The sequence below is a fragment of the Lycorma delicatula genome, chromosome 13 (genome assembly GCF_047948215.1).
Source record: "Lycorma delicatula isolate Av1 chromosome 13, ASM4794821v1, whole genome shotgun sequence".
In the NCBI taxonomy this organism is placed as follows: domain Eukaryota; kingdom Metazoa; phylum Arthropoda; class Insecta; order Hemiptera; family Fulgoridae; genus Lycorma; species Lycorma delicatula.
Genome location: NC_134467.1, coordinates 26846312 through 26872496, shown reverse-complemented (window position 1 = coordinate 26872496; position 26185 = coordinate 26846312). Strand labels below are relative to the sequence as shown.

General features: G+C 30.0%; 1 protein-coding gene across 1 annotated transcript in view; it reads left to right on the top strand.

Annotated features, from left to right (window-relative positions):
* hry (bHLH transcriptional repressor hairy) overlaps nucleotides 1-16954 on the top strand; it is a 47528-nt gene extending 30574 nt beyond the window's left edge. Inside the window, exons 2-3 of the mRNA XM_075381029.1 lie at nucleotides 12382-12477; nucleotides 15626-16954. Coding sequence (XP_075237144.1) covers nucleotides 12382-12477; nucleotides 15626-16717 — 1188 coding nt within the window. The 3' untranslated portion in view covers nucleotides 16718-16954. The remainder of the gene's footprint in view (nucleotides 1-12381; nucleotides 12478-15625) is intronic.
* The last annotated feature ends 9231 nt before the right edge of the window (nucleotides 16955-26185 follow it).

The window sequence follows — 26185 nt, the reverse complement described above, 5'->3', positions numbered from 1 at the left end:
GTCGAACTGAGATTGAACAAGACTACACTTCATTTACACTCATACATATCATCCTCATTCATCCTCTGCAGAATTATCTAAACGGTAGTTACCGGAGGCTAAACAGGAAAATGAAAGAAAAGCGTATGGCACCAAAACACAACACCAATTATAGCCAAAAATTACAAAAAAATTAATATAAGCTACTTATTCTGGAGTCACCATCAGGAAATCTTCAGGAGTCTATTCATAAGCTATCCTAGGCCAAACTTCTATGATGTGTTTAACAGTTTGATTTTCACCACACTCACAAAGGAGCGTCGGTGTTTTACCCTATTTATACAGGAAATAGGCGCACCTACCATGCTGAGTTTGTATTCTGTTTAGCGTTGAACCGTTGAGTAGGGTTGAGTATTCTACATTTTAAAAAATTTATAAAAATATTTAAAAATATTAGTTTTTCTGCAATTACTCAATAACTTATTTAGTTACAGACTTCATTGGGTTCTTAAAATACTTATTACATCAAGTCCAGATAACCAGCGCAGCACCCTACGACAACGCTCACTCGGTTACGAGAGGAATTTTACGGGAAAATAACTTTTCTAATACTCAAAACTGTACCTCAAATGGCATTCAAATCTCTGTAATTAATTAACCAGTGGCTAGTAACCTAGTAAAGACAGTTATTTTTACACGGATTTGAATACTAGATCGTGGATACCGGTGTTTATTGGTGGTTGGGTTTACAATCAACCACATATCTCAGATATGGTCGAACTGAGAATGTACAAGACTACACTTCATTTACACTCATACATATCATCCTCATTCATCCTCTGAAGAATTATCTAAACGGTAGTTACCGGAGGCTAAACAGGAAAAAAAAAAGAAAAAAAATGTGTGCCTAGCCACACATGAGTGGCTATTAACAACTCAGTGTCCGCCAACTCATGGCGGACTAGCCATGAGTTGGAGGACGTTTTTAGGTTATGTCAACCTAACACTTATTTAAGCTATTTAAACTACTTAAACTAAAGTAAACGTCTATACTAATATTAAAAATTTAATCTACATCTTTGATATTATTGTTTTTAAACTAACAGGCTATTTTAAATGATCTATTTAATTTAATATAAGATATCAAAAGTCACCTTGCTTATAAACACCACGTGTTCTTGTACTAAAATCTTAAAACATTAATTACTTTATGAGTTCTCAACCGTTTTTAATGTTTTACATCTCGTTGCACTCAGAAAACTTAGCTCTAGCACTTTGTTATGTACTTAAACCGCTGCACTAACTTTATACCACTTTTTTTACATCCTTTCAGGACCACTCCAAAGTATGTCCTACTAAAGAATACCTACTTTCTCTCCTCTGTTAGGTTAGGTTTTACTGATATAAACCCACCGGGTTGGTCAAGTAGTGAACGCGTCTTCCCAAATCAGCTGATTTTGAAATCGAGAGTTCCAGCGTTCAAGTCCTAATAAAGTCAGTTATTTTCACACGGATTTGAATACTAGATCGTGGATACCGGTGTTCTTTGGTGGTTGGATTTCAATTAACCACACATCTTAGGAATGGTCGAACTGAGACTGTACAAGACTGCACTTTATTTACACTCATACATATCATCCTCTGAAGTATTATATGAACGGTAATTACCGGAGTCTAAACAGGAAAAAAAAGAAGGGTATATGATATAGTGCGCGATACGTCATTACACGGAATCAACATAATCTAATCAAACATAACCTTCGCTCGCTAACTTCGTCTAATTAACATTAAAAATAAAAATGATATACAATAAGTTATACGTATAGGTGATTTTATTTTTATATACGCAAACAATTGGATTTCAGTAGAAGTCCCGTATAACCGATATTCTTTTTTTGTACACCCTGTAAAGTCCAAATTACTGTTTCAGATCTTTTTAACAATATAATACGTTGTAGAGTTAGCTAGACCAGTTATCACACACGCCACCTTATTGCTTATCATACAAAAGTATATTCATCCCGGAAAAATAATTGTTAGCGATTGCTAGAAGACATATAATTGTTTGCAGCTCGAGGACTACCAACATTTAGCGATGAACCACAAATATAATTTCATACATCCGGACATGGGAGCTCATACACAGACAATCGAGCGTGCGTGGCGAGAAGTGCATTCAAACGTTCCTCGGTAGGAAATTGTAAGCAGCACTTACACTGGCATCTCGCACAGTTTTTTTTTCAAAAGAAAATACAGGGACTACAAGACCCAAGTATATCATTTATGGTCCAGTCTTGCTTCACTGTATCCTGAATATATGATGGAGTTGACCAACAACGCTATTGTCATTACAGATTCTGAGGAAGAATAATGAGGTAATTTCATTCTTCCGACTTTTGAAAGTTATATTTTTATTAATTATATAACATATTTTTCAACATACTTCAATTTGAAAAAATTAAGGTTGACGTTCAGGTTCACAATTCCCGTATTTTTTCAACGGCTGAGAAAATATTGAAATTATTGATTTAAATCAATGATAGAATACATCGTTTACGGAATATATATTTTTTTTTAATTTCTCAAAAAATACATTAAACAGTACATTTCGGTGGCAATAGATTATTATTAGTCATAAGTTCTGCCTTTTTTTTAAATTTCGATCGGTGTTAAAGACATTTTTTCCTCAGAATCCGACTTAACAAAAGAATAAAGAGTGTAACAGAAACTTAGTTACCGAATGGTTTTCTTTCAAAATAACTTTTACTTCAAAACCATTAAATCTGATTAAAAATCAAAGTAAAAAGAGAAAAAAACAACTATGCATTTAAAAGTTCCCGTTTATAACTGGTTAATAGTTGAAAAGAATAGGTTTTTGATTGATTGAACACCTGTATTAAAATGAAAAATCTGTTTCATAATGAATGACATTATGATAGATTCCATTTGCGTAATTCAAACGTTATAATAAGGCCGTAGAAAAAACAAACATTTTAAAAAGGTCTTTCAACTTGTCATATATATTATCTTGAACTTCTATTTTCAATTATTGAAATAAACTTTAAATAATCAAATATTTCATAGAAAGATCCGTCGATCTCCGTGGTGGAATGTTAACGACTTGGACTTTCATCTTGTGGTCCCGGACTCGAATCTCCGGTCATCATAGAATTTTTAATACGCTATAAAATTTTGATTTCATATTCCCATCCACAAGTTTAAAACTTTTATGGTGAATAATTAAAAAAAAAAAAAGAAGTGAACTACATTTTCCCAGTTTTGAGAAACTGATTGCTCTGTTTATAAAACTAGTTTTCTTGTAATGATTTAAAGATTTTCTTTTACAAAGTATATTATTTTAAGAAAATTAATTAAATTTAAACCATTTTATTTTCTAAATTAGACATATTTTAATTAGGCAAAAAAAATTAGATGTACTGGATGATTCAAAAAGAACTTCACAAATTTAAAAGAATATATAAAGTTATTGAGATAACTTTCAGATTCGGATGAGGTCTCATTTCATAGCAAAACACATCAAGTTTTGACACGCGTAGTTCATTAGTACTGAATTAGTCCACCAACGCTGTCACCAGTATTTTTAAAAATTGTTGCATTTACTGTTGCTCGCTATATTGTTTGGTTTTACGATTTGAAATCGACAATTGCAATTCAACATAATATTTGTAGGAAGTCCCATAAGGAGAGTTCTAGTAGGCATACAATATACTTTTGACACAAAACCTTCGTCGAGACAGTTTGTTCTTCTTCCAGAAGGCAACCGTAAATGGTATCGTTTATATGATACCATCGTTATGATATGGTATCGTTGGATATGATTCAAAATTTTCTAATTCCTGGGTTAGACAATGTTGACCAAACTGGACGCTATTTCTTTTGGCAAGACAGGACACCACGTTACTACCGTCTAGAATTCCGAGATTATCTTGATTCTCGATTCCCAGGATAGTAGATCGGTCGTGAAGTTGCAATTTGTGAAGGCCACTTCGCTTCCCGTATTTGACTCCGCTAGATTTTTTTATGATGTGGTTGGATTTAAAGATCGGGGTTATGTACCAACTTTACCTGCTGATCTTGTTGAGCTATGACTTCGAATTAAAACCGAATTGCTGGCTAAAGTCTGAAGTGAAATCGACTTCAGATGGGATGTATGTCGTATTACAAATTGAATCCATTTAGAACCAAAGTGAGTGTTGGATGACAAACTTCATCTGTTTTTCTATGAAATGAGAACTCAAACAAATCTGTAAGTTATCTGAATAAATTTATATATGCTTTTAAAGTTGTGAAGTCTTTTTTGAGTCAAATAGTATTAAATGATAAATTTCTAGGTAGATGGAATGAATTTTTGCAAATTTTTATCTTAACAATGATATTCCCTACTCTTAGTGATTTTAAATTATAAATAGACTATATAATATTATGTATATAAATAAAAATGTGAATGTTCGTTTGTTCAAAATCTTAAATCTCCGAAAGTTCTTCACAGATTACTTTGAATTTTTGACACAACGTTACAATCGAATACGCGCGTGTTTTTAAATAACTATTATTTATATACCTAAGATGTCACACCTGTGACAGGTGAAACATGATTTTAAAAAAAAAAACAGTTCTATCTGTTGGACGTAAAAGCAACACACGCTATACTAAATACTTTACGATTCCACTTCAGTGTTCCCGATATCTGTGTCCGCTATAGACTAAAAAACGTCTGTATTGATTTACGCGTGGGGGAAAAGGGGTAAAACTGGGAAAATGAAATGGTAAGCGGAAAGAAGAAAAACGAAAAAGAGGAAGGGGAAAATAAAGGAAAGGAGAAGCAAGGGAAAAGAAAATGGGGGAAATGGGGTAAAGTGAAAGGGAATATGGTAAAAATGAAAATGAGCAAAAGGGAAAAAGGGAAAAGTAAAATTTCGGAAAGTTCCGTAATGTTCATTTTGTTAATGTTTTATCAAACTTTCAATTCTGTTAATTAATCTACATATATATTCAAATATAGCAATAGCGAAGCATTGCCGGGTATAAAGGAAAGGAGAAGCAAGGGAAAAGAAAATGGGGGAAATGGGGTAAAGTGAAAGGGAATATGGTAAAAATGAAAATGAGCACAAGGGAAAAAGGGAAAGGTAAAATTTCGGAAAGTTCCGTAATGTTCATTTTGTTAATGTTTTATCAAACTTTCAATTCTGTTCATTAATCTACATATATATTCAAATATAGCAATAGCGAAGCATTGCCGGGTATAAAGGAAAGGAGAAGCAAGGGAAAAGAAAATGGGGGAAATGGGGTAGAGTGAAAGGGAATATGATAAAAATGAAAATGAGCAAAAGGGAAAAAGGAAAAGGTAAAATTTCGGAAAGTTCCGTAATGTTCATTTTGTTAATGTTTTATCAAACTTTCAATTCTGTTCATTAATCTACATATATATTCAAATATAGCAATAGCGAAGCATTGCCGGGTATAAAGGAAAGGAGAAGCAAGGGAAAAGAAAATGGGGGAAATGGGGTAAAGTGAAAGGGAATATGGTAAAAATGAAAATGAGCAATAGGGAAAAAGGGAAAGGTAAAATTTCGGAAAGTTCCGTAATGTTCATTTTGTTAATGTTTTATCAAACTTTCAATTTTGTTCATTAATCTACATATATATTCAAATATAGCAATAGCGAACATTGCCGGGTATGATAGAAAAGATATAAAACTTCACTTAACCATTTTTTTTACATTTTCTCAAATTTTCCAGAAAATATTTCAGAATTATATGGGTCAAATACACGAAAATTAAGAATATTTGCATATATAAAGTGATTTAGTGTTCTACTGGTGAAAATAAAGAAGATAGGTCATATTAACATGACCCACCGGGTTGGCGTAGTGGTGAGCGCGTCTTCGCAAATCAGTTGATTTTGTAGTCGGCAGTTCGTACGTTCAAATTCTGGTAAAGGCTGTTATTTTTATACGGATTTGAATACTAAATCGTGGTGGATACCGGTGTTCTTTAGTGGTCAGGTTTCAATTAACCACACATCTCAGGTCGATCTGAGGCTGTACAAGATTCATACATATCATCCTCATTTATCCTCTGAAATAATACCTGACGGTGATTCCCGGAGGCCAAACAGGGGAGGAAAAAAAGGTCAAATAAACATAGGGTGTCGGCTGGTGAAAGATTTCGCTTTGATTTCTGCATCTTCGGTAAAATAAAGGTAGACTCGGAAATTATGGAATAAATTTAATTAGGGTTTTATATAATACCCCATCTATAAATCGAAATAATAGGTTCCAGTAATTTATTTTTAGTTGTTTTTGAGAAATCTAAGGTAAGAAAACTACAAAAGAAACTATTTTATCATCAATTTCGTACTAATATAAAAAAAGAAAAAACCCATTCTCTGAATGATGTTCTGAGACAACTACAATTATAATTATATATATGTATATATATCAGATCAGTAAACAAGCTTTTTAATCCACATAAGATTCTTGATTAATAATAACATGTAATATTATCTTTATGGTCATAAATTTAATCAGATAACTAGTTACAAAACAAGCTGTTATATATAATTATAGTATTAGTATTTGAAAAAAAAAAAACTTGACACGTGTAAAAAGCGTGCTTGTATATTATATCACATTCCATTATACACAGACACTCATATATATGTATGTATATATAAATACCCAACTGATTCTCCATTTATAGTATACGGGAGTACATCTTTTTATTTATAATTTTTATCGACTATTTTACTTCGCTGGTAAACGAGAGAAAGAGAAAAAATAAAGTAATATATGACAAGTGATATTTACGACGTGTTTAAAAGAATAAAAATGTGTATTAAACAGTAATAGAAAGAAATATATATTAGGCATAAATAAAAATATAAATTAGAAATGTCATTTAGATACAAGCCCAATTGTAATACTAATAAATTACTTTTATTGACTATATGGTTTGATATATATATATATATATATATATATATATACTATACTATTATATATATATATTATACTATTATATATATATATATATATATATATATATATATATATATATATATCAAAACAAATATTGCATATTCTTTTTACTTTACTACAGTCTGTATTTTTATTTGAAAATCCTTACCTACAGATTGATGTTTTTTCCATATGTTAGGGGTGATGAGGGAAGCTTAACTCCAGATTTTTAACATCCTCCCTCCCATAGATTTTTGAAAAACTCAAAAAGTTTTTGAAATGCGTTTTTCTATGAATCTATGAATTTTAGAGAAAAGTTTTTCAAACAAAAAATGTAGAGGACATTCTCCTCTACAATTAATATCTTTGAAGTTATGCCGTATAATTTGAAAATTGAAATACTAGGTGGCGCTGAAGTTGTAAAATACGTGTTTTTTCGGGTTTTTCACCGGAAAAAAATGTTTTTCGTCTGTATTGCATTTGAAAAAGTTGTTAATCTCAAAAAACAGATTTGTTTATATAATTTTCTTGTACGACTTGCCATTTCGAGCTGTAGCTTGTGAAAGTGATTTGTTGCTTTCTATTAATTTACGAGATGAATAGCTATTTTTTTGTTATGTAATGTATGTATTTGCACCATAATTGTAACAGTTCTGGACAGTCTAACATGAATTATATCTAGTACTGTTAATTTGTGTTTTAATTTGAAAATCCTTACCTACCGATTGATGTTTTTTCCATATGTTAGGGGAGTGATGAGGGAAGCTTAACTCCAGATTTTTAACATCACCCTCCCATAGATTTTTAAAAAATTCAAATATTTTGAAATGCGTTTTTCTATGAATCTATACATTTTAGAGAAAAGTTTTACAAACAAAAAATGTAGAGGACATTCTCCTCTACAATTAATATCTTTGAAGTTATGCCGTATAATTTGAAAATTGAAATACTAGGTGGCGCTGAAGTTGTAAAAAACGTGTTTTTTTTCGGGTTTTTCACCGGAAAAGAAGTGTTTTTCGTCTGTATTGCATTTGGAAAAGTTGTTAATCTCAACAAAAAAAACAGACAACTTTTATTTAAACAATTTTCTTGTACGACTTACCATTTTGGAGCTGTAGCTTGTGAAAGTGTAAAAATGTTGTGAATTGGGCACGTATTCGAAACCGGTGTAATCGTTTACAACATTTTTTACAACTTCTGCCCCACCTAGTATTTCAATTTCAAATTATACGGCATAACTTCAAAGAAATTAATTGTAGAGGAGAATGTCCTCTACATTTTTTGTTTGAAAAACTTTTTTTCTAAAATGCATAGATTCAGAGAAAAACTCATTTCAAAACCTTTTTGAGTTTTTCAAAAATTTATGGGGGGATTTTAAAAATCTCGAGTTAAGCTTCACTCATCCCCCTAACGCATGGACAAAAGATCAATCGGTAGGTAAGGATTTTCAAATACAGCCTATTTTGATGACAAATTGCCTGTACTAAAGGAAGTATGTGATCGCGAAAAATTTCGGTTTTCAGATTTCAACGGGAATATCCATTTTGGCAATTCCTGAATCCATTTTGACCAGTTTTATCCTGACGTATGTACGTATCTCACATAAATCAAAAACGATTAGCCGTAGAATGTTGAAATTTTGAATTTAGGACTGTTGTAAAGTCTAGTTGTGCACCTCCCCTTTTGATTGAACCAAAATTGTCTAAAAAAGCCCAAAATCCAGAAAAATTTAGATTTTAGACTTTTTCATAACTGCCGTAATAATTTATCATTGATAGTTTTTCAACGATATATCATGAGTGTATCTAACTTCTTCTTACTTCATTTCTTTATCTTTTTTATTAGTTATTAATGTTTGTTTTTGTGGTCTATATGGTGCCGAAATTATTGGTTTGTGATTTATGACTGAGCTTGAAATTTCATATTTGACTTTAAGTTTCCTTGCAATTGTTTATTGTCTATTATTTACTTCCTTAATATAAGTATTTCCTTAATACAAGGAAACCTTAAGGGTTTCCTTAAGAACCTTCTTATCACGTGCTTTTGTCAGGAAACTTACTTATGGCTCCGCAGGAGAGCCGATTGTAATTATAATTGTTATTGATCAAAAAAAAAAAAATCATGAGTAGTATTTATTTTCGTTGGTACCAGAGGATATAGCCAAATAAAATTTTAATTTAATTTACTAAGCATTTGGCAGCATTGATATTAATATAATTGTATAAATTATATTTTTACAATTAAATTTATATTGCATTTTATAAAGCGATATAAAATGCCGAATAGCACAAGCTAAACGAGCCTTCAGTAAGAAATATAATTTGTTTACATCAAAAATTAATTTAAATGTCAGGAAAAGATTTTTGAAAGTGTATGTTTGGAGCGTTGCTTATGTGGAAGTGAAACTTGGACGATCAGAGTATCTGAGAAGAAAAGAATAGAAGCTTTTGAAATGCGGTGCTATAGGAGAATGTTAAAAATCAGATGGGTGGATAAAATGACAAATGAAGAGGTATTGCGGCAAATATATGAAGAAAGAAACATTTGGAAAAATATAGTTAAAAGAAGAGACAGATTTATAGGCCACATATTAAGGCATCCTGGAATAGTCGCTTTGATATTGGAAGGATAGGTAGAAGGAAAAAATGGTGCAGGCAGACAACTTTTGGAATATGTAAAAAAAAAGATAGGGATGTAGGATGTTGGGGGTATATCGAAATGAAATCACTAGCATTAGATAGGGAATCTTTGAGAGCTGAATCAAACCAGTCAAATGACTGAAGACAAAAAAAAAAATTAAATTTCCACTTATCAACAATTTAATAAGTGTAAATCCTCGTACTTTCGGAGCTGTTACTCCATCTTCAGGAATTATCTAAATGATGTTAAATTGAAATCAGCAATCGTTTTTAAATTAAACTGTTATGTTCATAATACTTGAACGTCAAGAATAAAATTAATTCGTAAGTCAATAAGACAGCAACGTCATATTTATAAGATTTTTGTGACTATTATGAAAATAATCATCAAATCAATAACGATTATTGATTTGAATTTAAATTAACATCCCTGAAGATGGAGTAACAGCTGCGAAAGTACTACGATTTACACCTTTTAAATTGTTGGTACGTGGAAATTGAATTTATACAAAATTTTAATTAATGAAATATTGGATCTTACAAGAGGAAGGAACATCGGTTCGAATCAGACTTTTCTCCTTTCTTTAACTTTTTTTTGTTTTTTTAATTTAAATATAATGATTTGTTAATAATTATTAACCTCTGATTGTAAAAATGTTTTTACAATAAATAATTTTAAAATAACATTAAAAAATAAATAAATATCAGAAGTTATTAATGAAATGAAATTTTATGTACTTTTAAAATGTTTATCTGTAATTTTATAGGTGTTCAAGGAAGTCATGTTGTATCTACATTAGATTTTTTGAGTTTGCCACTATTAACTGTATTACAAGTTTTATTTCGCTTTATCTGTTTGCTCTATCACTGGTCTTTTTATCGACCACTGGATATTAATTCGTGTTTTTACAGACTTTTCAAAGAAAAGTACGCTAATACTTTTGATAGCAATGGAATCGGTAAGGAACGGGGATGAAAATGATTTTTCTTTACGTTTTGAAAGTATGAGTACAAAAATACCACTTACTTAAATTCGGGTTTCCCGATATATATAAAGGATGTCCCATATAAAACGCTACCCAACCTTATATTGGTAGTTATTGTTATAATAGAAAGGCATGTGTAAATGTAAATGTAATTTTTATTATTACCATCCATTACCTTAGATTTAGAGTAAATGTTGGAAGTGGCCGCCATCTTCTTGGATACAAGCTTCAATTCTTTTTACAGCGTTTCTTGCAACTTTTTTCAAAGTTTGTGGCTGGATATTAAACACATCTTGTTTAATATTGACTTTCAATCGTTCAAGTGTTCGTGGTTTGTTGCTGTAGGCTTTTTCTTTGAGGTAACCCCGTAGAAAAAAATCCGCCGTAGTCAAATCTGGAGATCTTGGTGGCTACAAGCCTCGACCGATAACACGATTACGAAAGAATTCCTCGACGAAATCAGAAGTTGAACATGCGTAATGCGATGTCGCACCGTCATGTTGTACCAGCAGTGTCTGTCATACTCTTCCAAGAGTGCGATGAACTGAAATAAAATATCCTGATATCGTTCTGCATTAATGGTGTACTCGAAAAAAATAGGACCGATTATTTTCTTCCGCGATATCGCGCACCACACGCCCAACTTCTGCAGGTGTAATTGTTTTTTGTGATAAACGTGGGCATTTTCAGCGCTCCAAATTCTGCTGTTTTGGCTGTTCACGTAGCCGTCCAAATGAAACCGTGCTTCATCTGTGAAAAATAATGAGTCCATAACATTAATTCCCTTACGCAGAAATCGACGGAACCGTTGACAATATTGTAGCCGTTTTTCTTTGTCGGGCTCAAAAAGTCGATGAACCATTTGAATGCGATAAGGTCGTAATTGTAATCGTTTGGTCGCCCGATGAACAGTCGATTTAGACAAATTAATTTCAGCAGACAAACGTCTGATCGATTTATTTGGCGAGGCGAGTAATGGGTCTTTGATTTCGGTGACTGTATCTGTATTCAACACCGACGCAGATCTTTTGTGTTCCTTGTTATTAACAGAACCGGTCTCTCTAAATTTTGCGACTAACCTTAATACTGATATTTTGTTAGGAGCTGGTTTATCTGGGTAGTTATGACGAAACAAATCTTGCACTGCAACTACTGATTTCGTACTGAAGTAACACTCGACAATGAAAACACGTTCATCTAGCGAATACACCATCTTGTCTCTAGCAATACACTGAACGTTATGATTGCATTGTTGTTACTATCGGTAGTGTTCTACTGCGTCGCCGCGATGTTCAAATGTTGGACGAGTCCACTTCAGTAACGAGTAGTAGAATAAGCTTGACTTTTGAAATTTCATGGATGAGTGATTGATGGGTTGCGTTTTATATGGGACACCCTATATAAGTATGTGGCTCAAAACTCTCAAAGCCTGTAGTATATGATGTTATGCATGTGAAAATTTTACGAAGCTTTGTTGATTCGTTCTGGAGTTACGCTCCGTATAAGATTGAAAATAATTTGACGTTATGTTCTAAGAAAAGTACCATATTTCTGTTCGCATAGTGGTAGTTTGTGGGGGGGGGGATGAAAATAACCTTTCTTTGAAGTATAAGGAGTACGTGTTTCTCATACCTCAAGACGTAAAGAAAATCTATTCAACCCCCAAACTCAAACCATTCGTCCAAAAGTAAAAACCATAACTTTATACGAAAATTTGGTAAAAATTGATAATTATAAATATTTTATTGTATTATAAATAAACATTTTAATTTATTTATTATTCTTTTTTCTTTACAGAGTAATAAACCTATTATGGAGAAAAGAAGAAGAGCCAGAATAAATAACTGTTTAAACGAATTAAAATCTTTAATACTGGACGCCATGAAAAAAGACGTAAGTGTTTTATTTTTTTCTCTCTTGACTTTAATTTTTAATATCATATAGAAAAACTGTTAGAAACAAAATATACAGAATGATTTTAATTAAATATGATTATATAATTAATAATTAAAAAAACCCACTTGCCAATAATTCTTTTTCAATACGTTCAAACGCTTTCAGAAAAAAATTCCATCATCAGGAACTTAAAAAAATGTGTCATATAATTTTAATAAAACTAAAACTTCTTCGTCATGTAAATTTTCTCCGCCGAGACATTAATGTTTCGGTGGCGACATTCATTATGCTATTTCTTAAACGATTTTCAAAAATAAAATGCCATTTTGTTCAAAATAAAAGGCTTTATATTTTATAAAAACATAAATTTTGATAAAACTAATATTTATGTAGACATAACGAATTGAAAAATAAATATGGCCACCATTTTATAATTTGTGAAGGTATTTAAATCCTGATTTTTTGATAATTTTAAAACTTATTTACAAGACGCTTACGAAATAATAATGTGATTCGTTTATCCGAATTTGAGATATAAATTGTTATACAAAAATGCTGGACAGTGGGAGAACGAAGGAGAAATTACCATTTTTCCTAAGGATATTTCTTGTTTTACAAGTAGAATCCGAAAAAGTATAACCAGCCCACCATTTTAGAAACACTCTGTATATATATGATACCAATAAATACGAACAAAAATGTTATTTAAATAAATAAATACGTAAAAAATTAATACATAAAATTTGTCTGATTATTTTTAAAAATACCTTTTTGAAAATTCACATTTATAAATCTGTTATAAAAATGTTAAATAAACTAAAAATAAAACCAACAAAACCGTTCGTTGATTTCGTAATATAAAATACAATACAACTTCGTAAGGATAATTTCTAAGACCTGGTATCATTCTTTATGCAAATTATATCACATCTTTTATAAGGGACATAATTCTTTATACTTAACAGGTCAATAAAATCACCATATTCTATAAATATTATACTTATTTAGTAAAGTAAAATATGCATATCTTAACAACAAATCAGCTAACGAAAGACGGACATATATATATATATATATATATACTTCAAACGTGTAACAGATATAACATACTTACTGGTTTTATTATTACTGGTTAATAATAATAATAATAATAAAAACCATCTCATTTTATTTTTATGTTTTCACATTATAAAAAATAGATTACGTTCAACAACCATTTGTTATATAAGCAATTTAATACTACTGCTTTTGTTGTACATAAATTTTTTTCTTTGACTACTTTGTACTGTATTTACAATATAAAAAAAAACCCGTTAATATTATAACATAACCTAACTTATTTTCCAACCAGAAGATTATTATATAGATTAACGTTGTGTACAATATTTTTGTTCATATATATAAACAATCATCATAAAAAAAATAAATTTAAAACGATGGAATAATAAAGAATATTCAGTATAATAGTATAAGATAATAAGCAAAACGTATTAAAAAAGGTGATTATATAGACATCGTTTTTTTCCGTTAACGTTCGTGTATGTTCGTTACCATTCGGTAACAATAGATAATTATTTATAAAGAACAAACTTATATTGCGTGATAAAAAATTAAAACTATCCACATTTGGATAGTTTTACGATTTTTTCGATGCTTATACATTATATAGAATGTCCCACGAAGTAACTTTCAGGACACGTTCTATTTGTGAAAGTAATGAAAAAGGTTTATATAGACATATGTACTAAAATACTTACTTCAGGTTTAATTTTCTTAAGATTCGGCATCGTTGGTACCATACAGTTTATATAAAATTAAGTATCCACTTACAACAATTGTGAGTATTGATTATCTAAGCGCTTTCGGATTATTCCTCCATCATCAGGGATTACTGATTATTTTGAATTTTATAGTTGTGCATGTAATTTTTATAAATATGAATTAAAATGAAAATAAAATTTAAAATTATTATGTTTATAACAATTGATTGTCAATAGTTAAAGAAGTACAAATTGTTATAATAAAATACAAAGGGAGTTTTTCAAAAGAGCATTTTTTTTTTTTTTTTGTCTTCAGTCATTTGACTGGTTTGATGCAGCTCTCCAAGATTCCCTATCTAGTGCTAGTCGTTTCATTTCAGTATACCCTCTACATCCTACATCCCCAACAATTTGTTTTACATACTCCAAACGTGGCCTGCCTACACAATTTTTCCCTTCTACCTGTCCTTCCAATATTAAAGCGACTATTCCAGGATGCCTTAGTATGTGGCCTATAAGTCTGTCTCTTCTTTTAACTATATTTTTCCAAATGCTTCTTTCTTCATCTATTTGCCGCAATACCTCTTCATTTGTCACTTTATCCACCCATCTGATTTTTAACATTCTCCTATAGCACCGCATTTCAAAAGCTTCTAATCTTTTCTTCTCAGATACTCCGATCGTCCAAGTTTCACTTCCATATAAAGCGACACTCCAAACATACACTTTCAAATATCTTTTCCTGACATTTAAATTAATTTTTGATGTAAACAAATTATATTTCTTACTGAAGGCTCGTTTAGCTTGTGCTATTCGGCATTTTATATCGCTCCTGCTTCGTCCATCTTTAGTAATTTTACTTCCCAAATAACAAAATTCTTCTACCTCCATAATCTTTTCTCCTCCTATTTTCACATTCAGCGGTCCATCTTTGTTATTTCTACTACATTTCATTACTTTTGTTTTGTTCTTGTTTATTTTCATGCGATAGTTCTTGCGTAGGACTTCATCTATGCCGTTCATTGTTTCTTCTAAATCCTTTTTACTCTCGGCTAGAATTACTATATCATCAGCAAAAGAGCATAGCTTTAGGATATATCTTTCTACGTAAATCAAAATTTAAATAAAATATTGAAGTGTAAACTGTAAAGTAGTTGGTAAAAATATTATTTAAACATTTTATTAAGAATTAAAATCTCATCTTGACAAGATATTAAATCCAAATTGGTACATACATTTTGTTCGAAATCCTTAAAAATTAGTGGTATTACTTTTAAATAACATTAATTATTCATGATATATTTGAATAATATATGATTATAAATAACTTATACATTTTTTAATTCATTACCTAAGTTTTGTGTTTTTTTTTTCTTTTGTTACAGCCAGCAAGACATTCAAAATTAGAAAAAGCCGATATATTAGAAATGACTGTAAAACATTTAGAAAATATGCAAAGACAACAAATAGCAATGACAGCTGCAACAGATCCACAAATATTAAATAAATTTAGAGCCGGATTCAGCGAATGCGCTGGCGAAGTCGGACGATTTCCAGGACTAGAACCGCCAGTACGAAAACGATTATTACAACATCTAGCGAACGTATTAAATTCGTCGACCGGTACTGAAAATAATAATAATAGTAGTAGTAGTAATAATAACAATACATCATTGGTTACAACATCGATGCAGACCACGCCCATATCAACCCAACAACCAACTGTACAATCAGCCGGTGTACAAGTACATATATTACCAGCCAATGAAGCACCGCATAATGGTATATTATTTAGTACGACGACAACGGGTACTGGAATCGGTGGATTACAATTAGTACCTACTAGATTACCCAATGGTGATATAGCTTTAGTTTTACCATCAGCTAATAATAATAATAATAATAATAGTAATAGTATTAATAATACGAGACAACAACAAATTTCATCGCCAACACCAACAGCAAATATGCCGTCATCATTATCAATTACTTCGTCTCCTTTACCTATGTTAATACCAATACCCTCAAGAACATCATCTGCAGAATCATCAGCGTCATCTGTTTCATCTTTATCATCATCCTCATCATCAGGTAATTCATCAACAACAAAATCAACATCAACGTCACCCATATCCTTCGATAGATTAACAGTAAATACAACACCATCACCTCAACCGCAATCACCTATAACTAACCACCCAATTACAACACAATCCCCTCAACAATTACCACTGACAACACGTCAACAAGCACCACAACAAAATTACCTAAATCGAGATGATAATAATCATCAATTTATAGAAAATAATCATCAAACAACAATTTTAAATCATCAACAACAAATACCACAACAACAATTACAAAGAAATAATTATCTAAATCAACATCAGATTGAAACAAAACCATTATCACTTGTTATTAAAAAACGATATCCCGATGTTATTGTCGAAGAAGAAAAACCATGGAGACCGTGGTGATATTTGTATATTACAACAAATGATTTATTATAAAAAAATAATAAATTCTGAATTGTACGAAATACTGGTAGACCGAAGTAGAGATGCAATATATTTTATTTTATTTCATAACTAATTTTATATGTTAATTTAATGATACAGATTTTTTTTATTTAAGAAATATACAGCCTTACAAATAAGCTTTATGCCAATTATGATTCCTTAAGTTCTAAAAATCAGTAGACTGATCATTTTCAAAAAAAAAAAATTAAAACAGGTTTTATTTTTAAAAATAATTATTACAATTTTTTTTTTTGATTTCTAATCAAATTTGAAATTTATTAAAAAATACATTATTCTAAACCTTTTTTAAAAAAAAAAAATGTGTAATAGATTTATTATGATATTTCATTGGTTATAAAGCAGAAGATTAACTTCTAAAACTCATCAATTCTACTACATAAAGCTTAAGTAGTAGTGAAGAAAGGAATATAATTTAAAAATATGTTCTTTTAAGTTTTAATTTTTCTTAATTTTTATCGACTGATTTAAAATAAATAAATGATATAAAATTAAACTTACCATTTCAAAGTGGTTTCTCTTTTTAAAAAATCTTTAATAAATTTCAGAATATCTTAAAACAAAAAAATATATATATATTGTTGTTTTTTTTCTTGGTCAATCATAATTTATTGTATTTAATATAATTTAATTAAATTCTTTTAATACTATAGATAAATATATTTTTAAAAATGTAATAAAATTGTAAATAGAATAATTATTTATTACGTATTATATTGTATATAAATTAATTATTATTATCATAATATAAAATAACGTTGGATGTATTAAATTAATTTTTATAATGTATATTTATCTTTTTTTTAATAAAAAAAACCAGCTGTCTTTCAATTAATATAGTGCCTAATTTAATTAATTAAGTATTAGAATAAAATATTAATTTATTATATATTTTACATGTTTTTTTTTTTTTTTTGCTTTTTTATTCACCAATCAAAATCTTAAAAGTAGTAGTTATATAACAGACCACACCTACTTAATTCAGTAAGTAGGCGGAGCAGTAAAACTTGGTGTGCGTTTATTGGTTATATAACATAATTGGAAATTTAACTCCGCCCACATTTTTTTTTTTATTGGAAAATATTGCTATTTATTATATTTCTATTAAATATTTAATTTAATAAGAAAAAAATTGAAAAAAGGAAAACATGTAATATAAAATTTTACTTTATTAGTTGCATTGGTCTTATTTATTTAGTCGTATATATATTTTTTTAAAATAAAATATTTAAATATTAATAAGTAAAAGGTGATTTAAACGGTGATTTTACTGTAATTCTTTGTATTTTAATAACCTAAAATAACAATTTTTTTTATATATACTAGTAAATATGTATATATATATAGATTTATATTTATTATTAGTAAGTGCAATAATATTGTAGTTTAAAATTTCTCAAAATAACTGTACTACATAGTATACGTATAATTTAAAAACAAAAACAAATTATTTCGTCTTTTTTACGAATTAATTTTCTTTTTATCTAAAATTGTAAATTTTATAATGGGTATTCCAAAGATAAATTCTAAGAATAGTCAAAAATAGGAAAAAAATTTAAGGATTTATATAAACATTAGACGAGGTGCTACAATAAAGTAATGAGACTGATGTGGAAAAAAATGTTGCTTACCGTTTTAGTCATGTTTAGTGTTGTCTCCTTCAAAGTAGTTCCCCTCTGATTGTACACACTTATTCCAGCGCTTCTGCCATTGACGGTAACATTTCTGAAACTCATCTTCTGTAATATTCTCCAAGACCCTCGTCACAGCTTTTTGGACATCTTGTGTTATTTGAAAATGGTATCCCTTGACCGCTATTTTGACTCTTGGAAATAGAAAAAAGTCCACGGAGCTGGTGAATAAGGTGGCTGTGGTAGTACTGACATTTTTTTTTGAGGTTAAAAATCGCTGTACTGACAGAGCAGTATGGGATGGCGCATTATCGTGATGCAGAATCCAATTATCAGCAATGTTGGCACGGACACGAAGAACTCGTTTACGAAGTCTTTCTAAAATTTCTTTGTAGAAATATCGGTTAACTGTTTGTTCAGGAGGCACCCGCTCTTTATGAACAATTCCCTTGGAATCGAAGAAGCACACAAGCGTGCTTTTCACTTTTGACTTTGACATGCGAGCTTTTTTTTGGTTTGGGTGTTCCCTTTGAGCACCACTGTGAACTTTGGAGTTTTGTCTCTGGATCGTATTAAAAAAACAACCTTCATCACCGGTGAATAACACCACTCAACAAATCTGGATCGATTTCCGATTGCTCTAACAGATCGGTTGCCACATTTTTCCGTGTTTCTCGCTGTTGTTATGTGAGATTTTTGGGGACCATTTTTGCACAAATCTTTCTTGTACCAAGATCTTCAGTTAATATTAGACGAACCGATTCTCGATCGATGTCGAGTTCTTCTGCGATCATTTTCACGGATAATCTTCGATCAGATCGTACGATTTCACGAACCCTGGTCAAGTTGACATCTGTCCGTGAGGTTGATGGTCGTCCACTACGGTCTTCATCTTTAATATTCGTTCTGCCTTTACTAAAAATTTTATGCCACCGAAAAACTTGAGCTCTTGACACAACCTCCTCTCCAAAAGCCTTCTGAAGCTTGCCATAAGTTGTCGTCGCGTTTTCACCCGATTAAACGCAAAATGAAATGGCATACCGTTGCGCAATATTTTGCGGTTTCATTTTGGTGACGAAAGACACAAACACCTGTTCACTTATTACAGCACAACTCACGACTGAGCAGTTACATCAATGTGCCGCTTGGACTAGAAGTAGCTTATAGACCAAAGTCAAAGATGGTATTCCTACGCAAGCTGCCGGGTTGCCACATCTTGCAAAGAAAAATCAGTCTTATTACTTTATTGCCGCACCTCGTATAAATATAATAAGCCGCCAATCAGCATATTGGTTTCTATATCAGCTGATCACGGGTTCAATTCTTTGTAATAATTTTTTGATCTTTTTACATATTACTAGCTTATATAATAATCAACGTTGTTTGGGGTTATAATTTCACCATAAGTTCATCCATTTCTTTTTTGTAAAAATTATTACTTAACTTTTCACAACAATATATAAATTTATATTCCTTCTGGTTTATTGAAATCTAGCCTCTACGATTACTGTCGAATAAAAACAGGAATCGTTTGAAGAAAGAACTTTTTTTTTAAACTTTCAAACAATATATAGTAAATAAGTAATAGTAATGTATAGTAAATATAGTAAGAAAGGATCTGGGGGACGTAATATGAAATTCCATGCATAAATAAAACAAATTAAAATGTAACCGTCAAATAAATAATTATCCGCAGTATAAAAAGAATTACACAGTAGCAAGAGACTTTTTTCCAGGCTCTGCGATTATTATTAGAGAGACACATAAATCTCACATTATCCTTGCGTTAGTTCTGTTCTCGTATCAAACGATACAAATCATTCAGCTCATCCTTTGAATTCCTGAATTTTCAATAAAATTCTAAAAATTTTCAAAAAATATTCTTGATTTTTTTTTAAAATCAAATCCGGGACCACCACGGTGGTCCCGGAGGTTAGAAAAATGTCTGGATATCTATTCCTGTTTTTTTTTATTTTTTATCACGATATATTTGCTTTTAACATTACTTTTTTTTTTTTTTTATTCGTATAATTAATTATTAAAAATCTTTTTCCGGGATTCAAACCCGGGACCTCCGAATGAAAGACCAAGACGCTGCTACTCGCACCACGGAGGCCGGTATAAATAAATTTTATTTACTTAAGTACAGTTATTTTTTTTTTTTTGGATTGATTATTAATATTATTTAACCTAGATTAGATTATCTTTTACTCTTCGATTCTGATCGACGATATCACCTTAATTAATATAATTTGACATTTTTTATCTAGTACATATTAAGAGAGTTTTCTTTTTTTTATCATTAATGCTAAAATATTAATTTTATTATTTATAGGTAATCTTCTTTAGTGATCTTCCTTAATTTTCCCCATTTTATTATAATAAAAAAATAAATATTTTAATAAGAAATTTACAACTGAAGAAACTCTTTTCATTTATTATTTTTTAAATTCCTTATCAAAATTTAATCAAATTAGATATATTTTATAAATTATATTTTCATTTATATATTTATAAATTATTTTTAGTTCCTAATGATTAATATAATATTTTTTTTATGAATAGATTTATTTTTAATAAAAGTAGTAATAATTAAAAAATTTATTTATTTTTATTTGATCTACGAGGGTCGTTAAATAATTTAAAGATTTATTTCACTGAATCATTGCATTTTTGTTGACAAACTGATTTTACATAAAAACTCTGAGATGAAAAGAATAAAATGAAAAACTTCCAAAATCGGAACGTAGGAAGATTTCCCTATTCGAATTTTTTGAACGAAATAAGAAAGGTTTTTGTAGTATAAAGGATTATGTCATTTTAGAAAAACCAGCAAATTTCATTCTTATTTCTGGTTTCACATTACTTATTTACGATCTCTCTTGTTCTTCCAAATAACCACAACAAATTTCCGTGACGGTGTGGTAACATCTCGGTCTTATATCCGGGGTTCGAATCCCGGTAACGTATGGCATTTTTCATACGCCATAAAAATTCAGTTACATATTTCTATGGCATAAACTTTAAGTCTTACGTAGTCTCAAAATAACATTATCATAGTTTTACCTGCTAATATGTAGATTTTAAATTATTTCCTGGCAGATAAACGTTGATATTTCCATTTTATACTTCCGACAAAATTGTGAACCCAATATTTATGGCAATTTTTTTTTGTGAGATCTAAAAAAATATTTCCGTTAAAAAAATACCTTTTGGCACTGGAGATATCAACGGTTCTAAGTTAGGGATAAAAAGGAATTTTCACCTTAAAGTTAAGAAAAACTTCAAATTTACTCAAAACGACAATGGTTACATGTGAAAAAAGTTTCTAATGTTTAGCATACCACAAAGAATTCCAGTAATATTTTGGTCATCCCTTGCCGTAAGGGTTGGTCATATCAGAAATTAATTCAGACAAGTTTTTAGGTAATGTTTAGAGGACTTAGGACCACTTTCAATCGATTCGATACTGTGTCTATTAAGGGAGGTGTAACTTTGTTGTCTTCGAAACAAAATTTTTTCACGCCGGAAGGCCGGAGGTTGATATTTCCATTTTATACTTCCGACAAAATTGTGAACACAATATTTATGGCAATTTTTTTGTAGATCTAAAAAAATATTTCCGTTAAAAAAATACCTTTTGGCACTGGAGATATCAACGGTTCTAAGTTAGGGATAAAAAGGAATTTTCACCTTAAAGTTAAGAAAAACTTCAAATTTACTCAAAACGACAATGGTTACATGTGAAAAAAGTTTCTAATGTTTAGCATACGACAAAGAATTCCAGTAATATTTTGGTCATCCCTTGCCGTAAGGGTTGGTCATATCAAAGATTTTTCAGACAAATTTTTAGGTAATGTTTATAGGACTTTAACGACCATTTTCAACTGATTTGATACTGTGCCTATTAAGGGAAATATGATTATTTGTCTTCAAAATCCAATTTTTTCAACCCCCTGTCCCAATGGTTGGTGATATCAAAAATATTTACTTTAACAAATTTTAGACCCTTATCCAAAAAAATAATAGGATCTATAAACGAATTCGATATTTTACTTAAGAAAATTATGGCAATATTTTTTATTATGAAAAGCCATTCTATTTCCACCCCTATGGTTCGATTTTTCTCATTAACGAACTCGAACGAGATTTTGGGTCGTTATATTTTATGTATCAATTTAAAAGTGATTCACGCAAAATTAACGCAGTTATCGTGTCTACAAAAAAAGTGAAATATATATATATAAACTTTTGAACTGACGGTGGTTTAGGAGTCAGAGGGATGTGAAACCCGGAGATATGTCGAAATTTTCCGGAAGTCTCATCATGGTACTCATTACAATAGGTAGTTTTCTAATGAAATTTATCTAAAACAATTGTCTATTACAAATGTAGAATGTGCTATTTTTAATCGATTGTCACGGACATGTTTTAAAAATTAATATAACTTTTTGTGTTTAGAATGGAGTGGATAGTCCAGATACCCTAACTAAATTTCAGCATTTATTTTAATTTTTATACGTTTATCTTTACAATTTTGCAAAGAAATACGAGGGTTATTTTTTTTTTCAAGGTCCGATCGGTCACGAAATTAAAACAACAGTGAAATTAAAAAATTTTTTATTTGTAAGAAGTACTTAAATAGTTACGCTATTTCCCTACATAGTCGCCACTCCGATTTAGACATTTGTCGTAGCGTGGTACCAACTTTCCAATACCCTCGTCATAGAACGGAACCGCCTGTATTTTCAGCCATGTTTCTAAGCACACAGTTTGTGGTAGTGAAGTCTCTCACTCACAATGGTGTAGAGAGCTGACCTTGAAATTTCAGGAAACGAATCGCTCAATACAGAAATATGAAACGAAGATTTTTTCGAATTGCCTCATCCACTCGCTCAACAAAATCATCCGTTGACACTCGCTTCCTTCTCTGACCGCCTGTATCGTGAACATCTGTACCTCCTGCTTTAAAGTTCCTGCTTAATTGTCGCACTTTACTGTCACTCATTGAAGTTTCACCGTACATATTACTTATTCGTCGATGAATTTCAGCCGCATTATACCCCTCAGCCTGAAGAAACGAATTACCGCACGCACTTCACACTTGGCGGGAGATCCTATTATTATTGTAGATAATTTACGTTTTGAGCAACCGGGCTGGTCTAGTGGTGAACGCGTCTTCCCAAATCAGCTGATTTGGAAGTCGAGAGTTCCAGCGTTCAAGTCCTAGTAAAGCCACCTATTTTTACACGGATTTGAATACTAGATCATGGATACCGGTGTTCTTTGGTGGTTGGGTTTCAATTAACCACACATCTCAGGTATGGTCGAACTGAGAATGTACAAGACTACACTTCATTCACACTCATACATATCATCCTTTGAAGTATTATCTAAACGGTAGTTACCGGAGGCTAAACAGTAAAAAGAAAGAAAATATATGTTAACGTGCTAGTTGCGTGTTCAGAACTAAACGAAGTGACGCGGCGTGATTATTGAAGACCTTACTAGAGACGCTGCGCAACACATATGCGCAAAGATTCATCCGATTTTTGCGCTGGTTTTTATTTCGCAACCGATTGGACCTTAAAAAAAACCTCATTGTTGAAACATCTTCCGGTTCTTTTGTTATAATAAAAATCTGTAATTATATTGTTTTAATATCCGCAAGTGAATTTCGATCGATTTCAAATTTTTAGAAAATAAAATCTTAACGCTGTTCTTCCACGGTACATTTTTAAAGCGGTGACATTATGAAATAAACAAAATAATTTATAATAATAATGGAAAAATCTTTTCGAACAACTGATATTTTTAATCAGGAATGCCAAATTGAGTGCTAGATTGTTTCAATTTATTTTATTAAATATTTTCCACTTTTGCTATTTGTCTCTTTAATTATTAAATGACCCTCAATATATTTAAACTACGATGCAATATTTTATAATTATAATTAGTGATAATATTTTAAGATATAAGTGCCTTTTTAACAACAAAATTACAATGTCTTCCATTATAATAATAATTTAATATTTTGGTAATTATTTGATAAAATGGATCCAGTTTATTAAAACTTTATATATTTCCTTTTATGTTTTAAAATCATATTAAAAAAATTGTATTTACATTTTTGTATTATACTCTTATAATAAAATACTTAAATTAAAAAATACCTCAAATTGTGTTAGACAACGTTTATTTTTTCCATTTGACTCAAATATGTAATTTTATTAATTTTTTTACGGGTGACTACGAATAGTGCCGCTAGATAGCAGTACTTGATAGTACTAGGTAGCGTACAAAAACTTGATAAGCTAATATTTCAAATAAAATTGATTTACATTTTGTAATAATTTTTTTACAGTTAAATAACTACGAATTTTCTTACAATATTTAAAAAAATGAATAAATAATAAATGGAAAATTGTAAACGTAATACCTAATGATAAAATAAATAATATTACTTAACTGTATATTTACTGCTAATTCTAATTTTTACTTTCCTGGTATTCATAATTCTAGAACTATCCTGCAAGAAAAGTATGGTAATCAGTAAAAAAACATGGGGTATAGATTTTTTTTTGTAATTCTCGACGTTTCATGATCTAGGAAACCCCCCCCCCCGCCGCCCAAGTGGGGTATAATGTTTCTACGTACGTGTTTTTGTTTGTTTGAAGCTTAATAACTTTTGATTGGATTTTGGAAAAATTTTGTAGTGTATTGTGGGGGGGGGGAACAATTTATTGGTAAAAATTTGGATTTTATATTTTCAGGGTAGTAGATAGTACTTTAGGATCAATTATATCAAAATTTTGCTAAGATAATCCCATTTTATATTAAGTTCAGTACATACGTGCATGCTTATCTTATCATTAAAAATAAAAAAAATTCATTATTTCACCAAAAATTGGAAAATTTGATATTTTTATTTATTGCATATTTATTTTTTGTCTTACTAGGTATTTTAGTTGGACAAGTGACTCCCCATAAAAAAAAAATATATAAATAAATTCTTCGGAGATTTTAATAAAAAAATTTTTTTTTTGGTTTATTTTCATGCATCATTATTTTCCACTGTACAAGAAATTCATTTTTTAATAAAATTTCATCATAAATCATCCCCTTTACTAAAAAAGAAATTTTAGGTCACTTATTTTTGTTTGTACTTTTTTTACAGGATTTTTTGTTTGTTTTTTGAGTTAACAAAGTAGATTTAGAAAAAACAAAAAACAAAATTTCTCGTGGAAGTTGATTTTATAGGTGGAGAAACAGAAAAAATTAAAATATACCGGTTTTTTTTCTTCTTATTTTTAAAACTTCATTTTTTTTAAATTTATTCATATAATGATAATTTTGGAATAAAACATCATTATAAATTACTCTTCACCTAGAAAGAGAAATCATGTAGTTTTTTTCATGTATAATTATTTTTCCATTATATAAGAATACCATAAATAATCAATGCCAGGAAAGTATACAACATTATTGTCCTTTTCTATATGTAAATATTACGTCCACGTTTTAATTAATAAGCATTTAAATCAGTTATACTTTACCAAGAAAAAAAATCATATAGCTGGATCCAAAGTAAATAAATTACTTTTTTTTTTGATTTTATGTATTTGTATGTAAATATATGTTAATATGTATATTTATAAATTGTATTTATTGTAAATAAAATAAATATATATAAATATATATTTTTATAAATTTATAGTGTATGTAAATAGGGAACATTTTGTTTAAATATCATTAAATATAACAACAAATAATAAAA